The sequence below is a fragment of the Vipera berus genome (genome assembly GCF_964194415.1).
Source record: "Vipera berus genome assembly, chromosome: 2".
NCBI lineage: Eukaryota > Metazoa > Chordata > Lepidosauria > Squamata > Viperidae > Vipera > Vipera berus.
In genome coordinates, this window is record NC_138203.1 from 31,979,367 (window position 1) to 32,006,342 (window position 26,976).

General features: G+C 39.5%; 2 protein-coding genes across 2 annotated transcripts in view; one reads left to right on the plus strand and one right to left on the minus strand.

Annotated features, from left to right (window-relative positions):
• Positions 1-5,570: 5,570 nt before the first annotated feature.
• On the minus strand, positions 5,571-25,023 carry LOC308662504 (betaine--homocysteine S-methyltransferase 1). Its single transcript, XM_081318393.1, has 8 exons — positions 24,882-25,023; positions 20,867-20,999; positions 19,328-19,446; positions 17,324-17,515; positions 16,169-16,316; positions 14,579-14,761; positions 11,948-12,176; positions 5,571-6,933 (listed from the first exon to the last, which is right to left on the minus strand). The coding sequence occupies exons 1-8, from the start codon at positions 24,915-24,917 to the stop codon at positions 6,747-6,749; spliced, it is 1,227 nt and encodes a 408-aa protein (XP_081174519.1). The 5' UTR covers positions 24,918-25,023; the 3' UTR covers positions 5,571-6,746.
• Positions 25,024-26,127: 1,104 nt separating this feature from the next.
• The window catches only part of DMGDH (dimethylglycine dehydrogenase), a gene marked incomplete at its 3' end in the record, with an annotated part of 43,812 nt that continues 42,963 nt past the window's right edge, over positions 26,128-26,976 (plus strand). The window contains exon 1 of the mRNA XM_081319740.1: positions 26,128-26,235. Within this exon, the coding sequence (XP_081175866.1) occupies positions 26,129-26,235 (107 nt within the window). The 5' untranslated portion in view covers position 26,128. The remainder of the gene's footprint in view (positions 26,236-26,976) is intronic.

The window sequence follows — 26,976 nt, forward strand, 5'->3', positions numbered from 1 at the left end:
TTCAGGCCGGGCTACAGCACGGAGACGGCATTGGTCGCTCTGATAAATGATCTCTGGAGAGCCCGGGACAGGGGCCATTCCTCTGTCCTAGTCTTATTAGACCTCTCGGCGGCTTTCGATACCATCGACCATGGTATCTTACTGCGACGCCTCAGGGGACTGTGAGTGGGAGGCACGGTTCTGCGTTGGTTCTCCTCCTTTCTCCAGGGTCGCTCGCAGTCGGTGTTGGCAGGGGGACAGAGGTCGACCCCGAGGCCTCTCGCTTGCGGAGTCCCTCAGGGGTCGGTCCTCTCGCCTCTCCTGTTCAACATCTACATGAAACCGCTGGGCGAGATCATTCGCAGCTTTGGAGTAGGGTACCATCAGTATGCTGATGACACCCAGCTTTTCATCTCAACTCCAAACAACATCAGTGATGCCCTCGACGTGATGTCCCGCTGCCTGAAAGCGGTCCGGGAATGGATGGGGAGGAACAGGCTTCAACTGAACCCGGACAAGACTGAATGGCTGTACGTACCGGCAAGCCAGGATACTCAGAACATCCCATCCCTTAACATCGGAGACAAGTTACTACCCCCTGTTGATAGGGCCCGCAACCTGGGTGTCCTCCTTGACTCGCAGCTCTCCCTGGAAGATCACATAGGAGCTGTGACCAAGGGGGCCTTCTCCCGGGTTCGACTAGTTCGCCAATTACGGCCTTATCTGGACCTGGATGCCTTACGTACAGTCACCCATGCTCTTGTGACCTCTCGCCTAGACTATTGTAACGCTCTCTACATGGGGCTGCCCTTGAGATCCACTCGGAAGCTTCAACTGGTGCAAAGTGCAGCGGCACGGACACTCTTGGGAGCCTCCCGATACTCCCATATCACACCTCTCCTCCGTGCGCTGCACTGGCTTCCAGTTGCCTTCCGTGTGAAGTTCAAGGTGCTAACAATGACATACAAAGCCCTACATGGCATGGGTCCGGACTACCTACGGGAGCACCTTCTGCCAATGTCAGCACCCCACCGTCCTGTGCGCTCCCACAGAGAGGGCCTCCTCAGGGTGCCACCGCTCAAGGAATGTCGGCTGGTGGCCCCCAGGGGGAGGGCATTCTCAGTGGGTGCGCCAGCCCTCTGGAACAGCTTACCAACCGAAATCCGGATGGCCCCCGACCTCCGCACCTTCCGGCGCAAATTAAAAACTTACCTGTTCCAGCAGTCCGGCCTGGCCTGATAGCTCTAATTGGGGTCCCAGTTTGTATTTTACTATTGTTTTTTTCACTATTGTTCATTCTGTATGCCTACCTTATTCTGTACACCGCCCCGAGTCCCTCGGGAGAAGGGCGGTTTATAAAAACAAATAAATAAATAAATAAATAAATAAACTAAATCATACAAACATCTTCATTTGCTTTGACTATGGTAAATAAATACAAATCTTGCCTCAGGAGGATTTTTTCTTACCAAGATAAAGGCTTGAATTCAGAGGGCACACATCCAGACAACCAGTTTAATGTTCTGTTTTCCTCTCTGGGAACACACAAAATATGCCAGCATAAATTTGCTCTGTCCCCATTCAATTGACACCCCTGCTGGTGGGTAAAACAGTATTTTATATTTTATATTTATTAAATTTTTATACCGCCCTTCTCCCGAAGGACTCAGGGCAGTGTACAGGGCAATAAACATTAAAAAACAAAGTACAAAAGTTAAAAACAATTAAATGATTTATGCCCGATATATACAATAGTTAAAACCATATTAAAACCCAACCCCAAACCCATCAGACCAGGCCGGCTTGCTCAAATAAATAGGTTTTTAGATCCCGCCGGAAGGAGCGAAGGTCGGGGGCAATCCGGAGCTCAACCGGCAAGCGGTTCCACAGGTCTGGCGTGCCCACAGAGAACGCCCTCCCCCTGGGGGCCACCAGTTGACACTCTCTGATCGGAGGCACCAATGATTTTCTCTAATTTGGCTGGGTCTGAGAAAGGAAATGAGTTCTAAATGATACCAGAGTAGTAGCTAACCGTCAGAACCAAGAAGCTCCTATCTACCTCATAAATCAACCTCAGTGCTTTCTCCTATAGTTCAGGTATTGGGGAGAATATTTTTTCAATCATATTATTCCCTAGTATATGAGTGGCCTGTCAGGCATTATCCATGACAGCTGACCAGAGGAGAGGGAAAGCCATCACAGGAGCTGAGTGGATCCCATTCCTTGACCTCTTCTTGCCTACCAGTATGGTACCCAGCTGGAACTGGCCACAGAAAATGGAGGAGAATCACCACAAAACGGTGCCTCTTACTCCCAGTCTCCTGAATCTGTCCAGGAGGAACTATTGAAAGCCACTGAAAGATCCAGGAGACCCAGGACATTTGCACCACCATGTCCTGAGCCTTTCAGAGTTCAGCAGCAAGCATGATCAATGTCATCTTGGTGTTGTACTATGGCTTGAACTCAGACTGAAATGGATCCAAATAATCTGCTTCACCCAGGGCCCCCTGAAGCTGTGTGCCAACTACCGTCTTAACAGTCTTTCCCCAAAAGGGATGGACACAGGACAAAAGTTGCTTAATATAGCTGAGACCATTGATTAGGGCTGCATCATGACCTCCTCCAAGTTAAATGGTACCATCCCCTCCTGCAAAGAAGCATTAACAACCACTTGGTTCCAGCCATATGCCATCTCCCATGACACCTTAACCAACCAGCAGGGTCCAGAACACAGATGGCTTAGCTCACAGCTGCAAGGACCTTGTCCACATCCTCAAGTTCAACCATCTGAAACTCCTCTTGGATAACGGGACTTAGACTGTCTCATGAAATTGGCTGATATTGCGTATGAATTGGGATTAAGAGGAAGATAATGTCATGCAGAGATGTTCGTCAAGAACTGTTAGGTTCAAACTGAAATTAGGAAGACGTGGATATGCTAAAAATACTACTGGTAGAAGGGAATAACAAAACTGGGATAGGCAACCACAAGATGGCAGCAAAGAATTAAAGAAAAGTAAGTTATCAGGATTTTTACAACCCAGCAGCCCTACAAGGTCATTTTCTGGCAACAACTCTATCATCCAATTCCTCCCCGAAATGCTCAGGGAACCTCTTAAGTAAAAAATTGTGGCACAAGGAGATAAAAGGTACAAGTGACAATAAACTATTTTGAAATGTAGCCACCATCTTCATGAGTGTCTACATAGCTCTTTCAACACCAGTAGCAACAAATAGGAAGTAACACTAAAATTAGCTGCAATGTATAAAGCGGGGGTCGGCAACCTGAAAAAGGAAAAGAGCCACTGGGAACCGGTTCCATCACACACAAAAAAAGTGGGAGCCGCGTGCGTGCGTCCATGCACGTGCACGCGCAAAAAACGTTTTGCGCATTGCGCATGTGCGGACGTGCGCGGGTGCCATTTTTTTAATGTATGATGGAACCGGTTACGCGACGGCGACGGCCCATTTGCAGAGCTACCGCCTACAGAGGAAGGCGGCAGCTTTGCAAACGGGCCGCGGCAGCTTCCCCAACAAGCGGCGCCACTGCCCGTTCCGAGAGGTGCGCGCGCACCTCTCGGAACGGGCAGTGGCGCCGCTTGTTGGGAAAGCTGCCGCGGCCCGTTTGCAGGCTGCTGCCTTCCTCTGAAGGCGGCAGCTGTGCAAACGGGCCGCGGCAGCTTTCCCAACGAGCGGCGCCACTGTCTGTTCGGGCGGAGGTGCGCGCGCACCTCTGCCCATTTGGAGAGGTGCGCGTGCACCTCTCCAAACGGGCGGTGCCACTCTCTATTTGGAGAGGTGCGCGCGCACCACTGCCCGTTCGAAGAGGTGCGCACGCACCGGGCGGCTGGGAGCCACAGGAGACGGCTCAAAGAGCCGCATGCGGCTCCGGAGCCGTGGGTTGCCGGTATAAAGGATTCCAAGCACATTTGCTACTGGCCCAATTGAGACAGAGTCATTTTTCTAACATTGATACTCCCATTTTATACCAGAAGTTATCAAATTCTGGACCTCAGATACTCTGTGCATTGAATCATATGTGTATTGAATCATTCTCTGGCTAGCTAATGTAATTATGTAATTCTTATGAACAAACTTTTGAAGATATATTAGGTTGATAAGATGTATTAATGCAATTTCTTCTTCTAATATTTATTTCTCTTTTTACAAGGCATGAAAAAATATCTTCCATGATGGCAGCTTTATAGGAAAACTGGTTTTGGATTCTTGTAGACAAACTGTATTCAAGAACTGTTTAGCTTCTGGTGATTTAGCACAAAGAGCTTTTGTTCTATTTTTGGAAAAGGTTGCCACAATGTGAACATTCAAGTTACTGTATTACATTTCATTGGACAATTGTGCAATAATAATATAAAATATATCTTTAAATTGAAACGCTTAAATTAAAATGCTATTATTTTGTTCGGGGTTGACCAATTTATCCAAGGATTATCTCTCTATCCAAGATACTACATTCTGAATTTTATATATTTTCCTGACTATCCAAAGGTGATTTTAATATATGCGATAAAAAACAAATCTGAGATTACTTGATCTTGAAAACTTTGACAATGTTTCAATAATGCACTGGCTCACCCAAAATGTTAGCTCTCTCCACAAATCTCTAAAAGTACTAGAGGCAATTTGCATCCAGTACTACAACATAACAGTCCTGTAAATTTGAGTTCCTTATGCACCATATTGTTTGTTATAATATAGTATTATGCATAATTCTGCATGGTATTGAAGGATGCCTGTATTATTTCCTTACACCAGGGGTGTCAAACTCAATTTCATTGAGGGCCGCTTCAGCATTGCGGTTGCCCTCAGGGGGCCGGGTGGGTATGGCCAGGGTGGGCGTGGCCTACTGGGTGGGCGTGGCTAGAGTGCGTGTGGCCTACTAGGTGGGCGTGGCCAGCTCTACATCGTTCACATCAAGGGTGCCTATGGGGGCCTGGGCAGGAGTGGGACAGATCTGAGGGTCTCCGGCAGAAGGAGGGTCTCTGGGCCAGGGCCAAGGCAGCGGGGGCCGTCCCCTCACTGTTTCCAAGATGGCTTCGCGGGCCGCATGAAACCACTTCGCGGGCCGGATCTGGCCCCCGGGCCTTGTGTTTGACATGTCTGCCTTACACATATACAGGTATGCATTTCGACTCATTCTTAATTTCCCTTTTTTACTTGGTTTTTTTCCCCACTTATGATCTTTTTTCTTCTTCACATATATGGATTTTTTTTAAAATTGAATGATTTTAGGGTTCATAGTTGATTAGACATTTTATAAATAAGAATTCATATTTGTAGTTAATAGGTTTCTTGGAATTCAATCTCTGCCTCTAGTAAGTTTATTGTTTCCATTAACATGAAAAACAGTACCCAATTTTTAGCTTTTAGCCTAATAAAGATACTGCCATACTTTGAGAGAGAGAGAGAGAGAGAGAGAGAGAGAGAGAGAGAGAGAGAGAGAGAGAGAGAGAGAACCTCTAAAACTCTAGACACATTATAGTTAAAATGCCCAAATGTGGCAAGTTTGATACTTTATATCATGGGTGGGCAATTAAATTTTCCAAGAGGCCACGTGAGAAACTGTGGAATTACAGCATTGTTCTCTGTAGTGTTGTATTACAATTGAGTTACTCAATAAAAGCCTTAACAGAATAGTTAACCATGGTATTAGCAAGTACACATTTTATTTTAGTTTAATTAAATATAAACATTGTTATTTTTGCCCAGAAAAGCTAATAAAGGAGCACAACTGGCAAAAAAAAATGTTTTATTAATTTTATTTGTCTGTCTCAGAAGAGTGAACTGCTTAAACTATAAATTTTAGGAACATATGTTCTAAATCAAGAAGCATATTTGTACATTTGCCCAAAATACAGTATAGGAATCATCTGCCCAAACGAGAAAAAAGCACCAAATCCACCTAAATGTAAAGCAAACAAGTAAGTTTAAAAAACATTATTTTATGAACAGGTTTTCCTGATTGGCTTTCTGAATGGGCAACAGATGTTTAATCTGTCAGGGATGGTTGAGTGAAAACATCAGTGACTCGAAATATAACTGCTTTTTTAAGGGTCTAGTACCTTGGTATTTTGCCAAATATTGCTCCACGTAAAAGACCCCGTCCGCGAAATTATATTAGCAACCCAGATGAAGCTAAATTATATGTAATCTAAAATGCATTCATATTTTGCCTACAATCTTGAAACCCTAGTTGTGGGAAGGAAATGTAACTGCAATGTGACTTAAAAACACAAACCTGGAACTAGCAACTGTTGAAGAAATAACCCTTTTATGTAATGGAATTTTCACAGCTGAAGGTTCCACAAGCATGACTTATCTATTGAACCCCTGGCGGAAATGGCCAAAGCTGGGTACTGGACGGGTATGTTAGAGTAACCGAGAATCTGCAGGACTGTATTATGTTTCTATGGAAATCTCAAAACTGCAACACTGGAAACAAAGGAAAGAAGATCACTATTTGGCCTTATACAGTTTTCAATTGCAGTGAGCCAGCATAGCTTAAAAACACTTTACTAGCTTAGCTACAGAATGTCTACCTGCTTTCTTTCAATTGGATGATCCTATTTAATAAAATTATTACAATACAATCAGAGTTGAGGAATCTTTCTTGTGTGCATATAACCATGCTGGAAAAAAAAGTTATGTCTGAAGTTATATTTTAATGTCTATGAATTACATTTGCCCGTATCATCTCTTCATTTAATATTGATTGTAATTTTTATCGCCGTTAAATTGCTGCTAATTTAAGGTAGAGTTTTGGATTTGAATGACTGTTTCTTGAAAAGCTCTTTCAGCTGTTGTTCAGTTGTTGTTTCTTTCTGCTGTATCAGATCGCCTTTGGTCACGTCCCAATCATCTGGCTTTGACAGTGAGGGACAATATGGTCGACCTGAAGCAGGTAGCATATTCTCCCAGTACTCTTTTCTAGCCCTAAATACAAAACAAACAAAGCCAATTAGTGGATATAAGGAAATGGAAAAATGGTGTATTTATAATCTATTTTGTCATAGCTATCAACAGTCATTATAAAAATCAAGAAAAATAAGAAAAAACCATGAAAACCATTGTAGATGCACAGTGAGCTCTTGAAGAGGCATAATATCCTAGGAAGAGCTCCAAATAGTAGTTAATACCTACCGAAAAAAGTCAAAAAAGTTAAGGTTCAAATATAACCTAGACTCAAAAGGGATGTAAAAAAACCACTTCCCCCCCCCTCAGTTTGATAGCAAGAGGAAGAAAAAAAGGAAAGGGTAAGCCAACTGCTTGGTAAAAAAAGATCTTAAGAGGTAACAAGGGAAAGAAAGAGAAAAAATCTCAACTCCTACTTTGCTTTAAGGGGAACTGTGTTGAAATAGGCCTAAGCAGATCAATTATCCCATTGAGGAAGAGACAATCAAAAGTTAGGCCGCACCTGACTACTATAAATGAGTTTCTAAGTCTTCAGGACCAGTACAGTACATCCATGACATTTGAAAAAGCTTGAGAATATCATCCTGGAACCCTTTTTCTGGTCAGCGAGAAATTATGTAGGATGGCTTTAGTGCCATAGGATTAAAGAGTGAAAAGGGAGGGAAAGGATCTAAGTAACTATTATTTATATTATTTTATTTATTTATTTATTTTTCACAGTTCCTTTAATATACCACAAACTAACCAATGAAATATAAACATTTTTTCAGGTATTTAACATTTGTTATATCAGTAATGCTGTAGGTATTATATATCGCCATACATAAATACATACACGTAAGTTTGGGTGCTGCTCGTCCATTTCCCCTTTCACTGTATCCACCTTCCTTCTCTCTCTTCCCTCTTTTCTACTTTCTTTCTCCCTTTCTCCTTTCTTTCCTACTTGCCTCTTCTTCCTCTCCTCTCCTCTTTTCCTCACCGTTTCTCCCCACTTCTCCTCTTTCCCTCCAACCTTCCTACTTCCTTCCCCCTCCTATACTCTCTTCCCTCTCTCCTCTCCTTTCTTCCCTCCCATTCCTCTTCCGATACAATTCAGGGGTGATGTCCGAGCAGCTCCTCTCCTTGGATTTTCAATATCTATATTAGGTATGATAATATCCGTATCTCCTCATTTTTCTTCCATCTAAATTAGTGTTAGCTGTCTTTTAAGCATATTCTCTTTTTCACCCACTCATAAAATTTTCTCCAAATTTCATAATACTCTGACTCTGTGTTATATTTAATTATCATTGTTAATCTATTCATTTCTGCACATTCCATTATTTTCCTGATCACCTCTTCTTCTGGAGGAGCTTTCAGTGCCTTCCAGTTTTGTGCAAACACAATCCTAGCTGCAGTGGTTATATGAATAATCAAATATGTGTTCTCTTTGCTATATTTCTCTGGTAAAATACCCAACAGGAATACTTCTGGTCTTAATTCTATACGTTGTTGTATCATCTTTTCTATCCATGATTTGATTATGTTCCAATAGGTTTTAGCTTCTGCACACATCCACCACATATGATAGAAAGAGCCTGGTATTTGATGGCATTTCCAACATTTCACAGATCTGTCCTTAAACATTTTAGCTAGTTTTTCTGGAGACATATGCCATCTGTAGAACATCTTGTACATATTTTCTTTATACGCTGTCGCCATTGTCAGTTTATAGTTTCTTTCCCACAATTGCTGCCATCTATCCAATTCAATCGTATATCCAAAATTTCTTGACCATTTTAATATTGACTCCTTAACTTGCTCCTCCTCTAATTCCCTATATAATAAGTAGATAGTATATATTTTTTTAATCCATTTTTCTTCAGTTCCCGTAAGTATTTCATCTAACTCTGTTCTTCCCAAATTAAAACCATCTATTAAAACCATCAATAAAGAATTCCTGATATAATGTCTTTGGAAATAGCTGTGTATTCTATTTTTCCCATACCATATGAACGAATGCCATCCCAACTGTAAATCATGTCCCTCTAATGTCAATAATCTAGTATTCCTCAGTAAAATCAATTCTCTCATCCATGACATTACTGCAGCCTGGTAATATAATTCCCAATTAGGTAAGCTAAACCCACCTCTGAGTCTTGCATCCTGTAACATTTTTAAATTAATCGTTGCCTTTTTCCCCTGCCAAATATATTTCAAAATTATTTTATTTAGCCCCTCAAAATATTTCTTTTCCAATCTTATTGGTATTGTTGAAAACAAAAACAACAATCGTGGTAATATATTCATTTTGATTATTGCAATCCTGCCCATTAATGATAGTTGTACCTTTTTCCATTTATCCAAATCTACTTCGATTTGTCTTTTCAATTTGTAATAGTTATCTTCTTTAATTGTTGTACATCTTGCTGTCAGGTGAATCCCCAGATATTTTACCTTCTTTACAATCTGTATCTCTAACTTTCCCATCAATTCTTTTTTTTTGTTTTTCAGTAATATTTTTCACTAACATTTTTGTTTTATCTTTATTAATCTTCAAACCTGCTACCTCACCAGATTTTTCTATTTGTTCTATTAATACAGGTCCTGTCTCTAGTGGCTCCTCCAAGATAAATACTAAATCATCTGCGAAAGCTTGTAGCTTATATTCTTCTCTCTTAACTTTCATACCTTTTATATCCTTATTCTGTCTTATAGTTCTAGTTGGTATCTCTAGTGTCAATACAAACAATAATGGGGATAAAGGGCATCCCTGCCTTGTTCCCTTCATAATGTTAATCTTTATTTATGTTATTGTACATTATTAAATAATCTGTGAGCATTTAGAAAATAATGCATTGCTTGGCAGAATACAGATAGTCCTCAACTTACAATGACAATTGAGCCCAAAATTTCTGTTGCTAAGTGAGATATTTGTTAAGTGAGTTTTGCCCCATTCTGTGATCTTTCTTTCCACAGTTGTTAAATGAATCACTGCAATTGATAAGTTAGTAACCCATTTATAAAGTGAATCTGGCTCCCCAATTGACTTTGCTTGTCACGAGGGGATCACATGAACCAGGACACTCCAACTGTCATAAATACAAATCAATTGCCAAGCATCTGATTTCTGATCATATGATCATAGGTATGGTACAAAGGTTGTAACTGTGAAAAATGGTCATGTCACTTTCTTCAGTGCTGTTGTAGCTCTGAATGTCACTAAATGAACTGTAAGTCAAAGATTAACTGTATATCATGCCAAACCATCCCAATCTCATTTCTATTGTGATCAGTTTAGCTGACCATAGAAATGTAATAGACATAGTGCAGCTCTGATTTTGCGAAACATTTGATGAAGTTTCCCATGAGATCCTAGCAGAGAAGATGGCAAAATAAGGGCTGTATTTAGTTCTGCATATTACATCTTATGAAAACATATCCAGATGAAAGCACCCATAAAGTAAATGGAAGAACAGAAACTCTTGGAGGCATGTTTAGCCTGGAGAAAAAAGGCTATGCAAAAACATCTCAGCTGTCTTTCAAAGGCCATGATGGAGAAAATGGGCCAGACTTGTTCAATGTGGGTAGAGAAGGCAAAAACAATAGTTTACATGACAAGGAATCAGGTTTTAATTGGACATCCAAATAATTTTTCAACAGGAAGAGTTATTATTTTTATTATTAAAATTATACGCTGCCCAACTTTCCAAGAACTCTAGGTGATTCAATAATAGATCAGACAGGATCTTGACATACTGGACTCTCTTTTGCTAGAAAACATTTAAACAGAGGCTGGGATAGTTTTCTGTGAGGCATCTGTTAATAATGGATTCTGGGATAGAACAGATGACTGGAATAAATGATCTCAGAACCTTCAGTTTTATCAACTGGATGGCAGCAAAGAGATTACCGTACGTTCTGGCTCTTGGGTTTTCAATATCTGAGCTGCAAAAATGCAGGCAACCACTGTGTGGCAGCAGAGAGATAATTATTTGCTAATGTCTATTGGCTGCCTGGATTTCTGCAGCTCAAATGTAGTAGTCCTAAATTCTACCAGTCCAAAAACATAATTTGAATATTTGATTTTGATGTATTAAAAATCCCATTTAAATGAAACACTGAACACTAGAAACTTGAAGGAAACTTATTCTTGACTCTAAAAAGTTAAATCAATACTTAACTGAAGTGAAATTTCAAGAGTACCAATCATTACAGATCTGTGGATTATTTCTATTAACCTGAAGGTTTTCCTATGCTTTGAAAGGGGTAGGATCCCTTAAACAACAAAGAACTACTAGTAAATTGGTTTTCAAATGTCATATTACATGGAAATAACTGTCCTGTAGGGAAACTACTCAGCATATACATTAAGAGGTCAATATTCTGAATGTATTTAATATCACCATCTTTAACTATAAATAAAGGAAGCATGCTAAAGACCTTTATTTCAAATAGTATATCTGTTTTACTTTACAAGTAGTTGATTTTATACTCTTCCTTTGTTTTGTTCTTTGTTCTACACAGTTTCATTTTTAAACCTTTCAGCATACAGAATTTTGATTTTGTATTAGGAAATTATGTTATTTTTAAATCTACTGCCAAGCCTATAAATTTCTAAAATAAATCAGTCCTCAACTTACAACCATTTGTTTAACACCATTCAAAGTCAGAGATGGTACTGAAAAAAGTGACTTTTGACCAGTCTTTGCGCTTATGACCATCGCAGTGTCCTTGTAGTCATGTAATCAAAATTTGGGCATTTGGCAACCAGTACGTATTTATAACAGTTGCAATGTCTCAAAGACAATTGACTGCCATTTATGATGTTCCCAGGGGGCTTTGGACAAATGAAGTTAGTGGGGGAAACCAAATGTTGATTCACTAAACAACCACAATGATTCACTTAATAACCATGGCAAAAAAAGATTGTAGAATTGAGTGCAACTCACTAACCACATCATTTAGTGACAGAATTTCTGATCCCAATTGTAAGTTGAGTAGTAAGTACATTTTAAATCAATTATTTTACTACCAAAATTAAAAGTACACTTACCTTGCTCTAACCCAGGGTTTAGTATGCATACTCAAATCGCTCCCCCAGCTACCATGTTTTTCAGACGCACGGGGTAAAAAACCCTTTTCTGGGGCCAGTTCCTCAGCAATTGCTCTGATATGATACGGTTCAAATCCACAGCATCCTCCAATATATCTGATCCCTAAATTGTAAGCTTCTCTTGCATATTTGTGAACATCCCATCGGGTTAAAATTCTTGGCTCCAAAGCTGTAATGATATGAATTTTTAAATTCAATTAATATTATGTCCAGAGCTGATAAAAATCCAGCATTATCCTCAAGGTATTTCTTTTAACCTGAACAAACCAAGTTAGGTAATTATGCAATTCACTCTACTTTAGCTTCTAAAAAATTTCCAGACATTGGCATGAGGGGCTCCACCTTTGGGAATAGTCTGCTGCCACAAGTTTGACCTAATCTTAAAATGATTTAAAATCATTCTTGGAGGAGTAGTCTTCCATTTGCAAACTGACATTTTTTCCACTCAGCTTTCAGTTTCTCCAAGTTTGATGCTGCACCACCCCTTACCAATTTAACAGCATTTTTTTACTCTTCTCAATCAATCCCTATATTTATTAAATACAGTTCCAACATCCCCAAGAAAATATGCAAAATATACTGTTGTGCTAATTGCTAATTCAACTGCTTTCTGCCCTTGGGAAAATTCAAACAATGTAAAGTCCCTCATTTTTCCCTACTACCATCCTGAGCAAACAGAAGTATAGGACCAAATGTAAACCTTTCCAAACTCTGCTTCCAATTGATAGATTCAGTTCCATTCATTTTGACATATTGGCTCTCAGGTTTCAATTACATGCCACTCCAATGTAATTTGTTCTCAGGATCTTTTAACAAAATAACAACAACATGTTGTGAAAAAGGTTTTGCAATTTTAATGCAGAATAGGTATCTGGAGAAATTTCAAAGAGCTCAGCCTCAGTATCACTTAAATTATGGCACCTGAAATTTTATTTTAAAAGAAAAACATATTTCAGGAAGGTGAATCAAGGAAGGGGTTGGAAGACCAAAAACAGATATATCGTGTATTTTTAAAAACTTTTTCAGAGCATTCACAAGAAATAGCTGTTACTCTATATTTATGGATTAGTATGAGAAATCCAAAGATAAAAAATGGTATAAAAACTGAACCCCACTCCTTCAGTAGACTACCATCTTGCTCATGTCTGTTGGAATAGACAAAGGTCTTGAAAATTAAAGCACTATACCAGAAATTGCTCGATAGTGCCAATACTGTCAAACAGAACTAGCTTGGATCAATCTCTATAACAGAAATAAATCTTTACAGTCAAAACCTTTCAGAAAGTTATGACAAACTGTAGTTTTTGCTTCCTAGATTTGCTTCCTTCACCTACCTAGTTTCCTTCTTTGGATTTTTTTGGGGGGAGGGGTGTATCTTTTTGATCAAATATTTAAATATGAGATTCAGGAAAACATCACTGAATTTGAGATCTACTGGAGCCATCTAAATCTGGAGTCCCCAAACCCCAGGCCGCAGCCCACTATCGGGCCATCAGCCTTCGGAACTGGACCACAGAAATGGTGGGCAAGCATGCCTATGCATCCCCATTTGTGCAAGCAGTGGGCAAGCACATGTGCGCATAGTACATTTGCAGAGCTGCATGCACACACATGCTTGCCTGCTGCTCATGTGGAACCATCCTCTCAGCCTACCACCACTGCCAGTCTGCAAAGCCAAAAAGATTGGGGAACTCTGGTCTAAATCACAGTGCTTCCAATTTTTTCATTTTCCCTGGAGACCTAGAACCAAGAAACACTTCCCGATTCTGAAAAGTTTCCCCCGATGCATCTTCTTTACTCTTATTTTTTAGAGGAAATAAATACTGTGCTCCAGTCAGTCTGCATTTCACAGCATCTTTTGTTTCCATATTTTCTTCAAGCATTTCTTTTAAGTATTTTTTAAAAAACTTGAGTCTGCCCTATTACATTTAACCCAATCAATAGCTTACCTAAGTATGGTGTCTTTTGAATATTTTGAATTTCAATTCAAATAATGCCAAGGCGAATATCTAAAAGTTTAAATCAACTGAGTATACATCCCTGAGTGAATAGCATCTTCACTTTTCCTATTCAGTAATTTTTCCAGTCAGAATTGCCTGTTCTCCCTTTAAAGGGATAATCAGAGAATATATGGATTGCAACTTTCTGCATTATACAATATTTTGTAAAATAAAAAATACCGTAACTAGATCCCAGCTTACACTTTGCATTTCAGGATATAACAAGTTTTATTTTAAAAAAGACACACATTTTAATGTACCTGTGCCTGTTCTAGTTAAAAGTATCTGTGAAGAAATCATCACAATCTAATCTGAATTATATACTCTTGTACCTTACTCTTGAAAAATTCCTATTTTGGGTTTAAGTTATCCAATATTTACTTGCATTTTAAGCAAGATAGTGTAGATTTCATTTCAGACCAACCATAAGCATGTCTTCTCTAAAATTATGTGTGCAGTTTTAATCCCAGCATGTAGGTGATTTTAATGTTTTTGCACTCTTTTTCTCCCACCTTAATAACTACTAACCCCCCCCCCCCAAAAAAAAAAAAAACCAGCAGTGAAATCTTACCAAAAGGAAACTCTGGTAGATCAATGAAACCTTGCTTCCCACAATCAGGGGTATGAAAAGCAAGTGGCTGTGACATCAGATGTGCTTTTAGTTTAGCAGCTGCCAAACCCTCCTTCATGAGTTTTATAGTTCTTAGACAAGTAGCTGGATCAAAATGGCAATTTACTCCAACAATAGAAGCCCCTAAGAAACAAGAAACAACATTTTCAGTAATACTTTTCAAGGTCAATATTTTTAAACATAATGCCCAGCATTCACTTCTTTTAATATTTTGTAAAACTAACTGCATTTTAAAGATGCATGAATGGAATCATCTTAAAAATGATGAGAAGTTATATTTTTGTCTTGATGAAAATGGTAGGACTCAGCAATGTATTTTATGAGCTGCAAAGTAAATAAATTACTTTGACATTACTGCTATGAATTATTTCTGGATACTTCTTTACCAAATGTTAACATACAAGGAAAAAGAAATAATGGTCAAAATAAATTTTATGTCATGTGTGAATATCCATGAAGTATTATTTCAACACGATATTAAGCTGAACAGGGAAACTTAGCAACTTTTCAGGCTGAAGAGATGCAGGAAATTTTTAATCACTAAAAAAGCCACAAAAAAATGAGGAATAGAAGCATAATATCTTTCTTTAACTCTTATTAAATCTTGGATATGAATATCAGAACTCTAGGCCAGGGCTTTTGAACTTTTTCACCCATTGTACCACTTTTAGGATATGGCAACATCCGAGTACCACCTAGCAAGGTGTCAAAAACATGATGACCAAAAAAAAAAAAGGAAAAAAGTGATGAAGTACAGGTAGTCCTCGACTTACAACAGTTCGCTTAGTGTTTGTTTGAAGTTACAATGGCACTGAAAAAAGTGCCCCCCAAGCCACAGCCGAGCAAGACACCTGCCTGCCTGCCCGGTGGCACTCTTCCTCCTATCTGAGTTTTTCATTGTTGTGAGCATTTCTGTTGAAGATTGGGAGTGGGGGTGGGGTGGGGAGTGCTTGGTTTTTATTCCTCCTGTCTGCTGGGTGGTTGTAGCAGGTTTTGGTCACTTCACATGACCCTGGGACACTGTGACCATCATAAATATGAATCAGTTGCCAAGCATCTGAATGTAAATCACGAGACCCTGGAGATGCTGCAACATTCCAGCTGATCGGTGCTTCTTCTGGGCTCAGAAGCGCCAGGATCAGCGCCGAGCTCCAGCTGGAGCCTGGCGCTGATCCTGGCGCTTCCACTGAGCCTTGACAGGCCCAAAGAAGCGCTGATCCTGGCGCTTCCGCTGATCCCTGACAACCTTGCAGCTCCAGCCATCTCTCGCTCAGGCTTGTGCGGTGCTGCCACCAGTTCAGCTCATTCCCCTCCCCTGGTACCATTTTTCTAGGATGGTCGCAAACCACCTGCTAGGTGCTAATGTACCACAGGTGGTACCCGTACCACTGGTTGAAAAGCCCTGCTCTAGGCTATCCTGGAAAGTGGAAAAAGTATCACTTCTATATTATTGCCAATAAAATTGTATGGACACATCCATGAAATTGCCAAGAATGAAGCTTGAATTAAAATTAATAATAAAAATATTACCAGCATTAACTAGTTGAACAGCACATTCTCCTGGTGGTATACCATTCATGTCTCCTTCTGGGCCAATGCACAGAGTAACTGCAACTGGCAACCCAGATTCTTTTAAAGTTTCAACTGCCCATATGGCTTCTTCAACATGTTCAAAATACTGTCAACAATTTACAAAAAGAATTTACAAAACAAGTTGAGGAACATTTGTTTGCTTTTATTGAAAAAATGCCAAAATAAATGTCAAAGTAAAAATAAGCCAGGCTGTTTCTAAACAACAGCTCCAAATATTTACAAGTAATCCTTGACTTACGATCACAGTTGGGCCCAACATTTCCATTACTAAGAGAGATAGTTAAGTTTTGTCCCATATTACATTTCTTGCCACAGGTGTTAAATGAATTACTGCAGCTGTTACGTTAGTAACATGGTTGTAAAGTGAATCTGGCTTCCCCATTGACTTTCCTTGTCAGAAAGGCGCAAAAGGTGATCACAGGATGCTGGGACACTGCGACTGGGTTATAAATATGAGCAAGTTGCCAAATGTCCAAATTTTGATCATGTGACCATGGAGATGCTTCATTGGTCATTTAAGCGTAAAAAGGTCATGTCACTTTTTTCAGTGCCGTTGTAATTTCAAACGGTCACCTAATGAATGGTTGTAAGTCAAGGGCTACCTGTACTACCAAAGGTATCTTTAACCATACAGTAACTTACTTTAAATCTTAGAATTAGTCGTAGTGATTATTTTTAATTCAATGTGAGAGCTTCCTAACCACTTGGACTCAATGCTTTAGTTTGAGGCCTGTGTTACAATGCCAAAGGAAGGATATAAATATAAATATATCCACGTAAATATGTGGGTTCATGCATCTGTGTATGTATCATATTATCGAGAAAGGTACAATCTGAAGTACAATTGAGGTAGAATACAATTTAACTAGGAAATGTACACAGACTTTGCACAAATTAAAGCTTTCTTGTGCAATAGAGCTTTGCCAAGTCTCTTCTTCACTGCAATCCCATTTGCCTCTTCTGTCCTTATGTCATTAAGAGTAAACGTAAAGATAATAATAGATTCTGATGGTCCAAAGCATTGATATTTCCATTATAAAGCAACACTTCGTCCCCAGATAAACCATATTTAGTGTCAGTGAATACATTTACCTCTGCAATCAAGAAATCCACATCTTTTTTGATAAAAACTTGCAACTGTTTTCGAAAGATTGCTTTCACTTCAGTTTCACTCTTGCTGCTTAAGTATGAAGGTGTTTGACTAACACCTCCAGCCACCAAAGCATCACCTTCTTGAGCAACTTCTTTTGCAATATCACACGCAGCTTCATTTATTCTCTGGCCCTAATGGTATGAAAAGAATGAAGTGCTGATTTTTTATTATCATTATTTAAATGTGCATGCTGCCCAATTCCCAGTGACTGTTAGTTTTACGAGTGATTTAAAACATGGAAAACAAGGCATTAAAAACAAGAAACAAAAAAGAGCAGAAGGCAGAATTACAAACCTTGTGGAAACAAACAAACAACCTAGATTAAAAGAAGGCTTCAATTATCCTTATCAAAGGTCTGGGTAAAGAGCTAAGTCCTCAGGTCTCTTCAAAACAGAGTATTAAATAATATACATAATATTGTAAGAAAAAAATAAAAAGTCACATAATTATACAGTTAAGGTATTGTGCATTTTATCAGTCAGCAATTCCATAAAGCAAACAATGGTTGTCGAGTGTTAACTGGCAAACTTTTGATATATCTGTGAGAATGGAGCAACACTTTGATCATCTCCATTTTCAGTAGCCTACAGAAACAGAGCATATACAGTATTGGAAAAATACAGCTTACCCTTTAAACTTCACCTTTGCCCGATTTGATTAATTACACATAACCAAAAGAAACTGATCAAAAGGATACAGAAATTGTGTAAGCCTTATTAAGAGAGAAGATGACTCTGACCAATTTAATGTAACTAGTAATACCCCATTTTGGGATAAGGAGTTTGAGCCCAGGGTGACAGATCAGCATGAGTCCAGACATGACTTCAGACTAGACCTGGGCATTTTATGGCCTGCAGGCCACATTTGGCCCTTTGCCTGTCCCTGTCCAGTCTGTACCGGTAATGAGGGGAAGCAAGGGGGTGGCAGTCCTTCATAACAGTTCCTCATTTGCTCCCTTTCCCTGATTCAGACATACATGGATCTCAGTATATATCCTAATTTCCATGAACGTTCCTTTCATCAGTTCCTCCTACGTCAGAGATCAATAAACTTCTGCTTGAATGGGAGACAGCATTTTAAAAAACACAATAAAGAACATGGCTGAAAAGCCATATTCCTTCTTGAGATCTTAAGAATTTCGGGCCATTTTAATTTTATGTTTTTTAAGGCACTCACTCATTCAAAATCTTTAACAATATGAATTCAAATATAATTAACAGTCAATTCAAAATCTTTGGAAAACAGAAGGGGGCCAAGACAATGTTAGTGTGGCTGCCAGTCAAGCCTCTTTGGGGAGGGAGTTCCATAAGTGGAGGGTCACCACAAAAAAGCCCTTGTAAGAGACCCAACGTACCCTCTTTTGGTGAGGGCACCTGGAGGAGAACTTATTCAATTTTTAAAATCTAGGTAAATATATAAAGGACAAGGGATTATTTCAGGTAAACTGTCCTTAAGCTCTTTGAGGTATTAAAGGTCAAAAACAGTACTCTGAATTAGATCCAGAAAATGATCGTTTTTTGCACCTTGCACTTAAAACCCCATGATGATGTGATCAAAATTTGGGTGCTTGGCAAGTGGCATGCATTTATGAGCACTTGTAGTGTCTTGTGGTCATTTGATTGCCATTTGTTACCTGCAAAAGAGGGCTTCCAACAAGCAGTCAGTGGAGGAAGCCAGATTCATTTAATAACTGTATGGTTTGCTTAATGACCACAATGGTTCACTGAATGACCATGACTAAAAAGGTTGTAAAATTGGGTGAGATTCATTTAACAACTGCATTGCTTCGAGATGAAAGTTCTGGTTCCAATTGTGGTCCTAAGTCAAAGACTACCTGAATACTTTTACTTAAACTATAGCAACACAAAAGTATCAAGATACACAATTTTTAAACTCTGCTTACTCGTCAAAATTACTAATAAAAAGTGATTGAAAGTACTTACAGAAAATTTATCAGCTGCATAGTTTCCTCTGTTCTCTAATTTATCATCACTGGCATAAAAGCTGAATGTTTGTAAAACATTTGCTCCAGCCCTGAGGAATTCTCGATGAAGCTGACGAACTACAAAATATTTAAGCAAAGTAAAGTTAAACATGCTGTTAGCACTATACCAGCAACATCTTTTAACAAACATATTGCCTCTATGATTCTATGTCCTGTTTTGTATCCAAAGTATCTTGATTTAATGTTTGTTAATGCCTCAATATTATTCTGTTACTATGTTTAAAAAGTCATAATTGACTTGTTTAGAAAAACTATTACAGTACTTTAGCTGATAGAAATCCTGCACATCACAGATTGTAATTGGTACATGATGAATTATTATTAAATTATTCCACACAGATAAACAAGACATTTAAATTAGGAGGACCACTAGGCTCACTTCACAGATGTTGATTTGGGCAAACACAAAACTAACAATGTTTCTAACTTTCGTTTCCCTGCTTGAAAAAAATAGTAATGTGATTTACGTCAATCTGAAAAACTTCTATATGCACAAGGTTAAAAGATAATATCTAATTAAAAGCCTTCATAGAGCCTCCATTAACTCATAGAAGGAAAGGGCCAGATTAACACCTTAAAAAATGATTGCAGAGTACAAAGGTTTGCTGGTGTGCCAATCAGCTGCATGATGGGTGGCACCAGCAATGCAGCTGGCAGTGTCCGTGAGACAGTGTATCTTTGGGGTAGAAATGACTGAAAATCCGTGCAACGACTGCAGATCCTTCCTGGTGACAGCAATGTTTGGCAATAGCAGGTTGGTTATTTTTTAAAAATGCCAGCACGCTGTCTAAGGCTGTTGGGTAGGCTCATAAAGCTCATAGGCTGGATGTTACGCAGGCCATTTTTTTTGTTTAACTATAATCACAAAGTTAGCTATAAATAAGAACAGGAAATATTGATAGAACTATTTTCAGTAGAACCCACAGAACAACAGTGTCTACCTAATTGTGATTGATAACTCAAAGAAGTTAAGCTGGATATGGTTAATTCTTTAGCAAATGAAATAAGGAACCTTAGTAATAGAGGTAGTCCTCAATTTATGGCCACAACTGAGCCCAGAATTTATGTTGCTAAGTGAGAAATTTATTAAGTTGTGTCCCATTTTACAACTTTTCTTGTCAGAATCGCTGCAGTTGTTAAATTAGTAACCTGGTTATTAAAGGAATCTGGCTTCTCCATTGACTTTGCTTGTCAGAAGGTCGCGAAAGATGGTCACGCTGCAACCATCATAAATATGAGTTAGTTGTCAAGCATCGAAATGTAAATAACGTGACCATGGATATGCTGCAACGGTCATGAAAAATAGTCATAAGTCACTTTTTTCAGTGTTGTGGTAATTTCGAACAGTCACTAAACGAACTGTTGTAAGTCGAGAACTACCTGTAACAAATTTAACTGGACTGGAGCAATATGTTTATAATTGGGTCACAATCCAGTTCAGAATATTTGATTTGATAAATACATAAATATACTTTACCTGCTTCAGGGTGTTCTACAGTAGCTTCAGGAGTCCAAGGTCCAGCTTTTACATAACCTCTCTTTTCAAGAGCAATGACAAATCCTCCATCACCAATCACAATTTCTCCAGCATCTAGCCGTTCTAAAATACCCTAAAATGACAACAATGCATCCCTGTAAACTTAAAAAAGAATGTGAACCTGATGATAGCACTGAAATACAGGTAGCTTAACAACTATTCAAAGTTATGATGGACCTTTCAAAGCAAGTGGCTTTAAAAGAAAGAATCTGCTTTGCCGAGTTACTCCACAAAGCACAAATGTTTCCTCCTCATGCTGGATAAAAAAGCCTGAGTTTTGTAATCTGACCTGGCTCTGCTGACAATGAAGTTAGTTTGTCCAGGATCTGCTCAGGTTTCAAAATATGTGGCCTGTTCCTTCCCAGCCTCCTGAATTTTGCTTATCATCAGTAGGTAAGCAATTAATTTTGAGGGGTGGAAGAGGACCATTTGGAATCAGAGGGGGGGGCGCAAAGCAGGCCCAATGCTTTGGGGACCCAGCAGGTGGGAGGAGAATAGATAGGTGGGCATGCTGCTGCAGCTCTGCAAAGTTAAGAATTCTACGTAAGGGCAAATGACCGGGTAGCTTTTGTAGACTTAACTTTGAAACAGGGATTTATATATAGCTTTAGGGAGAGGGTCTGTTGTAATTTTGAATGGTCATCAAATGACCTGTCATACCTTGAAGATTACCTGTATAGTCACAACTCAAGGACTACCTGTGTTATCAAACAATAGTAAACATTTGCTATATAGACAAATTAATTAATATAATAACTAATATATGAAAGCCAATTTGGTGTAGTGGTTAAGGTGTATGCCTAGAAAACAGGAGACAGTGAGTTCTAATCCTACCTTAGGCATGAAAAACAAACTAGGTGACTTTCGGCCAGTCACAGCCCAATTCACCTTGTTGTTATGCTTTGCTGCTTTGAGTTGTATATTAAAAGAAAAGGCAGAATAAAAATCTAAAGAAACTCATATTCCTCTCCAACCAGCCCTTGGATTATTATAACCAAAGCAGAGGTTATCAGATACTAATAATTATTAAATATTGGCATTCAATATTCTGACATATTTAGGATTTTTATGAACAAGCTTGTTAAATAGAAAATATCTAATAATATATTTCCAACATATCCATTTAAATTTCTGTTTGCGCTTTAGCCACTTATTGGGTAACAACTGCTATCAGCATGGTGTTTGTACTATTTCAAAGGCATTTTGGAAGAGTAAATTACTACTCTATACCAAAACTAAAAGAACTATAGGAAAATTGTCTTTTTAATGTAAACTTTGTACTTCGTTTTGCAATGCACAATTCCAGAATATTTAGAGAATTTAACAGCCAACACATAGAGTCAGAATTTAAACTTGTTCTGGACTTAAAACCGCTGTAGCATTCAGTGTGACTGTAGGAAATATTTATCATGTCTGCAAAAATGTAAGGGTGGAATTAGATATAAAAGGAAGTGGAATCAGACTGAAAACAACTGAGCATGTATTTCAGAGTTTATCCCAACTATGGTAGTTTAAAGTGGTATTGTCTTCTTAACAACAGAAAGTGGGTGGTACAGAAAAAAATAACTTTGCCTAATAGGATTACTGGAACTCTGGTAAGTGTTAACGTCTTGTATTATATTTATAATAAAGATTCTTGGAATTTTCCCAATCGGAATTTGAGGAACCATTCCAGCACAAACATACTTACTACCCCGTGAGCGAATCATTATCATTCTAAAGGGAGAAACAGTTTCTTTTGTGCCAGAAAGAGACCAGAATAGATGGCTTGTTTACAGGTTTTAACTACAGATGTAAAAAGGCAGAAGAACTTATCCGAAGCTATATACTGAATCAGAACGGGTACACGCAGGTCAAAAATATCAATGGATTTCATGCTAGGAATGGAGTACAAAAATCTACGAGCAAAATGATCATGATCACTGGTAGGCTGAAATTGCTTCTTGGTGCTTTTCCTATGCTTCAGTAAGGGAAGTATCTGATCTATTTTCTGAAGTTGTTGTTGTTAGTTGCGAAGTCGTGTCCAACCCATCACGACCCCATGGACAACGTTCCTCTAGGCCTTCCTGTCCTCTACCATCTTCTGTAGTCCATTTAAGCTCACACCTAATGCTTCAGTGACTCCATTCAGCCACCTCATTCTCTGTCGTCCCCTTCTCTTGCCCTCAAACTTTCCCAGCATTAGGCTCTTCTCCAGTGAGTCCTTCCTTCTCATTAGGTGGCCAAAGTTATATTTTCCTAAAATGTTTTATACTGATTTAGTCTCAAAAGAACAGCAAAATACCATTGGGATTATTTAGCCCTCTATATCAGGGGTCTCCAACCTTTCTCAGTTGACGGACTGGAGGGAAAGGGAGGGGGAAGCTTTTTACATGCACAAACGGGACCGCAAGCACGTGCAACGCAAATGGGGCAGTGCAAGCGCCCACGTGACACTTGCTTGCACTGTTTTTGCCGTGTGGCACCCTATTTTTGTAGCAGTGGCAGCACTAGCACAAGTGGGAGTGAGTGCACACACATACGTGCACGCACTGGTCAGCCTATTCTGTGGCCCAGTGGCCAGCAGGCCATGGCCTGGTAGTGGGCTGCGGCCCACAGGTTGGGGACCCCTGCTCTATATCATATTCATAAGGTATGACAGCTGCCCTGTTACTTGTTCTTGAATGTTTCTCCCCCCCTACACACACTTTTTAGCTTCTTCTCCAAAAGATTACTTGATCAGATCAAACTTATAGAACTGATTCCCAAATGAAAACAATATGAATTGGACCTCATCCTAACACCATTGAAATACATTAATCAAAAAGTGACCAAATAATTTTAATATATATTAATAAATTAATTATAATTAATATTAATATTAATAACATAATATTTAATATATATTTGATATAACTATTCTGATGAACGAAGAATCACTTGGAAAACTCGTGAAGCAACAGGATTTCTCATGAAGAATCTCTTTTAATTAATACTAATTGTTAACCCTCTGGTTTTATTAACTTTCAAGTTACATAATTTTTACTAATTATTCCCAATACTGTTACAAAAATTTGTTTTTTGTACTATTAATTTAAAAAGTTGTATTGATTATATCAAATAATCCTAGGTTTCAATTTAAATTTTTCATTTAAATTTTTCATTTCACAAAGAGTTACTATGAGTCATTTCTGATAATAGCTTATATAACTTTTCTTTTTGTAAGTTCTATTCATCATAGAAAAATATTAGTTTTTAGTTAGATATCGTGGTATTTTAAAGCTGTCAACAATGCGTCTCCTGGTGAAGCTCTCTAAAAGGACAAAAATTCCTATTTTTGCATTTACAAATCTGTATTTCAGTATATGGAAATTGTGACTCAGCTGTCAGTCTTGACTGAACCAGCTTTATCCGGAATCCTGATTGTCCCAGAATGGGACTACTGTCTATATTTGTCTGTGGATGCATAAGTTAGAAATATGGAAAGTGTGTATAACTCTTTTTCCAAATACAATTGGGCAGCTATTTCTGCCATCAATTAAATCAGCCCACATTAATTTATACACACACACACACACACACACACAAGAAAACGTTATGTGCATCACAGAATAAATAATATAAAAATAATCACAATAATATCACAACAAGGTTTACGTTCCCAGGTTGTTTTACACTACAGATCCAACCTTAAAAGAGCCAAGTGAGAAAAGATTTGTTGGCATTAATTTGCCTCAACTCGTGGTTCGTACTTTCCTCTTCTTACCAGCCGAAACCATTCCTCTCCACCGCTTCTACTCTTCTAATTTCAAGAAGTTTGTAAGAGCCTCCCAACAGGCCTCTCAGGAGAGGAATACTGTACTTGGTGTTTATTAACAGGGAACCTCGCCAACCAAAAGGGGCGCTTTCCTTGCTTTTGCTTTCCTGCAAGAGAGAATAGAGAAATGCGCCCCGAACGGCCACTTCTTCTGTTTACCTTCTTTGCTTTAGAGCTTCCTCCAATAGGTGCCATGTCGAACTATTCCCGCTGGCCGCACTTTTCGCCCGCCGCCAGGGCACAGCTCTCCTCTAACAAAGCAGGGCAACCACAACCCGCAAACCTCGTATTTTATAGGCTGGAGGCTGAGGTGGGCGGATTTGAAGCCGGGGGTGGATTGGGAGAAGCCTGAAGGTTCGTTGCCGACCAGGCCATTTCTGGACCCTCCTTCTGATCTCCTGCCGCCAAGATCGTCCACAGCGCGACTGCGAGGCGCCCCTCTCGAAGAACTGAATAAAAGCCGCTTATTTGCACAGCATACCCAGAATGCGTAACTAAGAAATAAGCAAAAATGGAAGGGCCGTTTTGGGGCAGTCTTTCCTAAATCTAAGATTTTTGGAACGTGTGGAGCTCAGCTCCCATCATTCGCGACTACCACCCCCTCGTCCCCATACGATGTAAGGGGCCTTGGGAATCATACTTCAAACTTGATGCCAGATGGGGAAAAGGCGTGTCAAGGCATTTTTTTCCACTGAGGGACCATGATGTAATGTGCTGTGATTTCCACCACTGACCCGCACATCGACACGCGTGCATGTGTGTACGTTTTGGTGGAGATACAGATACCGCTAGCGCTCTATGCTTCTCTGTACCCTACAAAGCAGCTCACGTGTACCATTACGGGAAATTAAAACAGTGCTCCTAATTAATAAAAAAAAGACTGAAGATTTAGTTAGTCTTGATTGGCTGCAACCGTGTTTCTCTAAACTTTCATGGAAAGCCAAGTTAAAAGATTATTCTAATCCAGCCAGTCACCTACGAATCGGGCTCCCAATGACAAACCTAATCAGCGTAAATATCAGACGATTCCCAACATTCCCGCACCGTTTCTGCTTCCCGAACCAGCCGCTCTTCCTCGGCCCCTAAGGTCACTCTAGCCATATTTCCTCTCGCCGTCCCTCCTCCTCCTCCTCCCCGTGATTTCCCACTGTTACCACTTGGACGGAGCCCCGGGAGTGCCGCGGGGTGAGACGGTTCAGGCACGGTCTCCTCCCTCAAGAGGGTCACCAAAGAGGCTGAATCCGCCAATCGCCTGCGACGGGTGGTTCCGCCTATAATCCCCTCCGCTTAGGCTGCCAACTAAGGGAACTCGAAGTTTACTCAATTGCTTGGTTTGGAAGGGAGACAGGAAGATCTTTGTGCCCACTGCTGCCCATTACTGTACTAGCGCCTTCGAGGGGGAAGCCATGCTGCAGGGAACGCGGAGATTGCTGTCCGTAAAACTGCGAGCTAAACAGCCCGCCTTTCCCGTATCTTCTCGAGGTTTTGCTTGCAGCCCGACCACTGACAGGTGGTGAGTCCGGCTTCAGCTCTCCCTTTGTTGGTGGGGTATTTTTTGCGTCTCTTTTTTCAGACAGCACAAGGGCGAGGGTGGTCCACAAATATAGCCTCTGCATAGGCACTGTAGCGCGCGGCGTGGTTTGCGCAGATACCTACCACGCCCCACTCCTCTAGTCTGCCCATAGAGTGAGGCGATATACATCTCTTAAATCCCCCATTCCTAGATATTACAGCACACTAAAATAACTTCAATGTTACAATATTGATAGACACAGGAAGGGGGATTGCATATGGGTTATTTTTGCCCAGAGTCTAGATAAGGGCGAGCCCAATATTTATTTATTTGCATTTTATTCTACCCTTCTTCCAAAAATCTTGGAGGGGCATACTGCATTCTTCTTTAATCTTCAAAAACAAAAAAGTGAGATAGAATAGTGCAAAGCCACTCAAAAGGCTTTGTGGCCAAGCACAATGGTGAACTAAGCTGTCCTTGATCTAATAACAGGATTGCTCATGCCATAGTCTTTAGGCCTGTGTATATTTCATTCCTAATGCATGCATGGTTGAATTCTTCAAAAAAAAGTGTGACTAATGCTGCCAGTCAAAGACGTAAGGCAGTTATTTCACCTTTTATTTTTTAGTGGATTTTTGTTATTGTAGAAAAAAAATGGAGAAGCAGAAAATATAGATCATGAGTTGAGTATGATGAAAACTAGATATTCAGTTAGATGACAAAATAATTGCACAATAAATG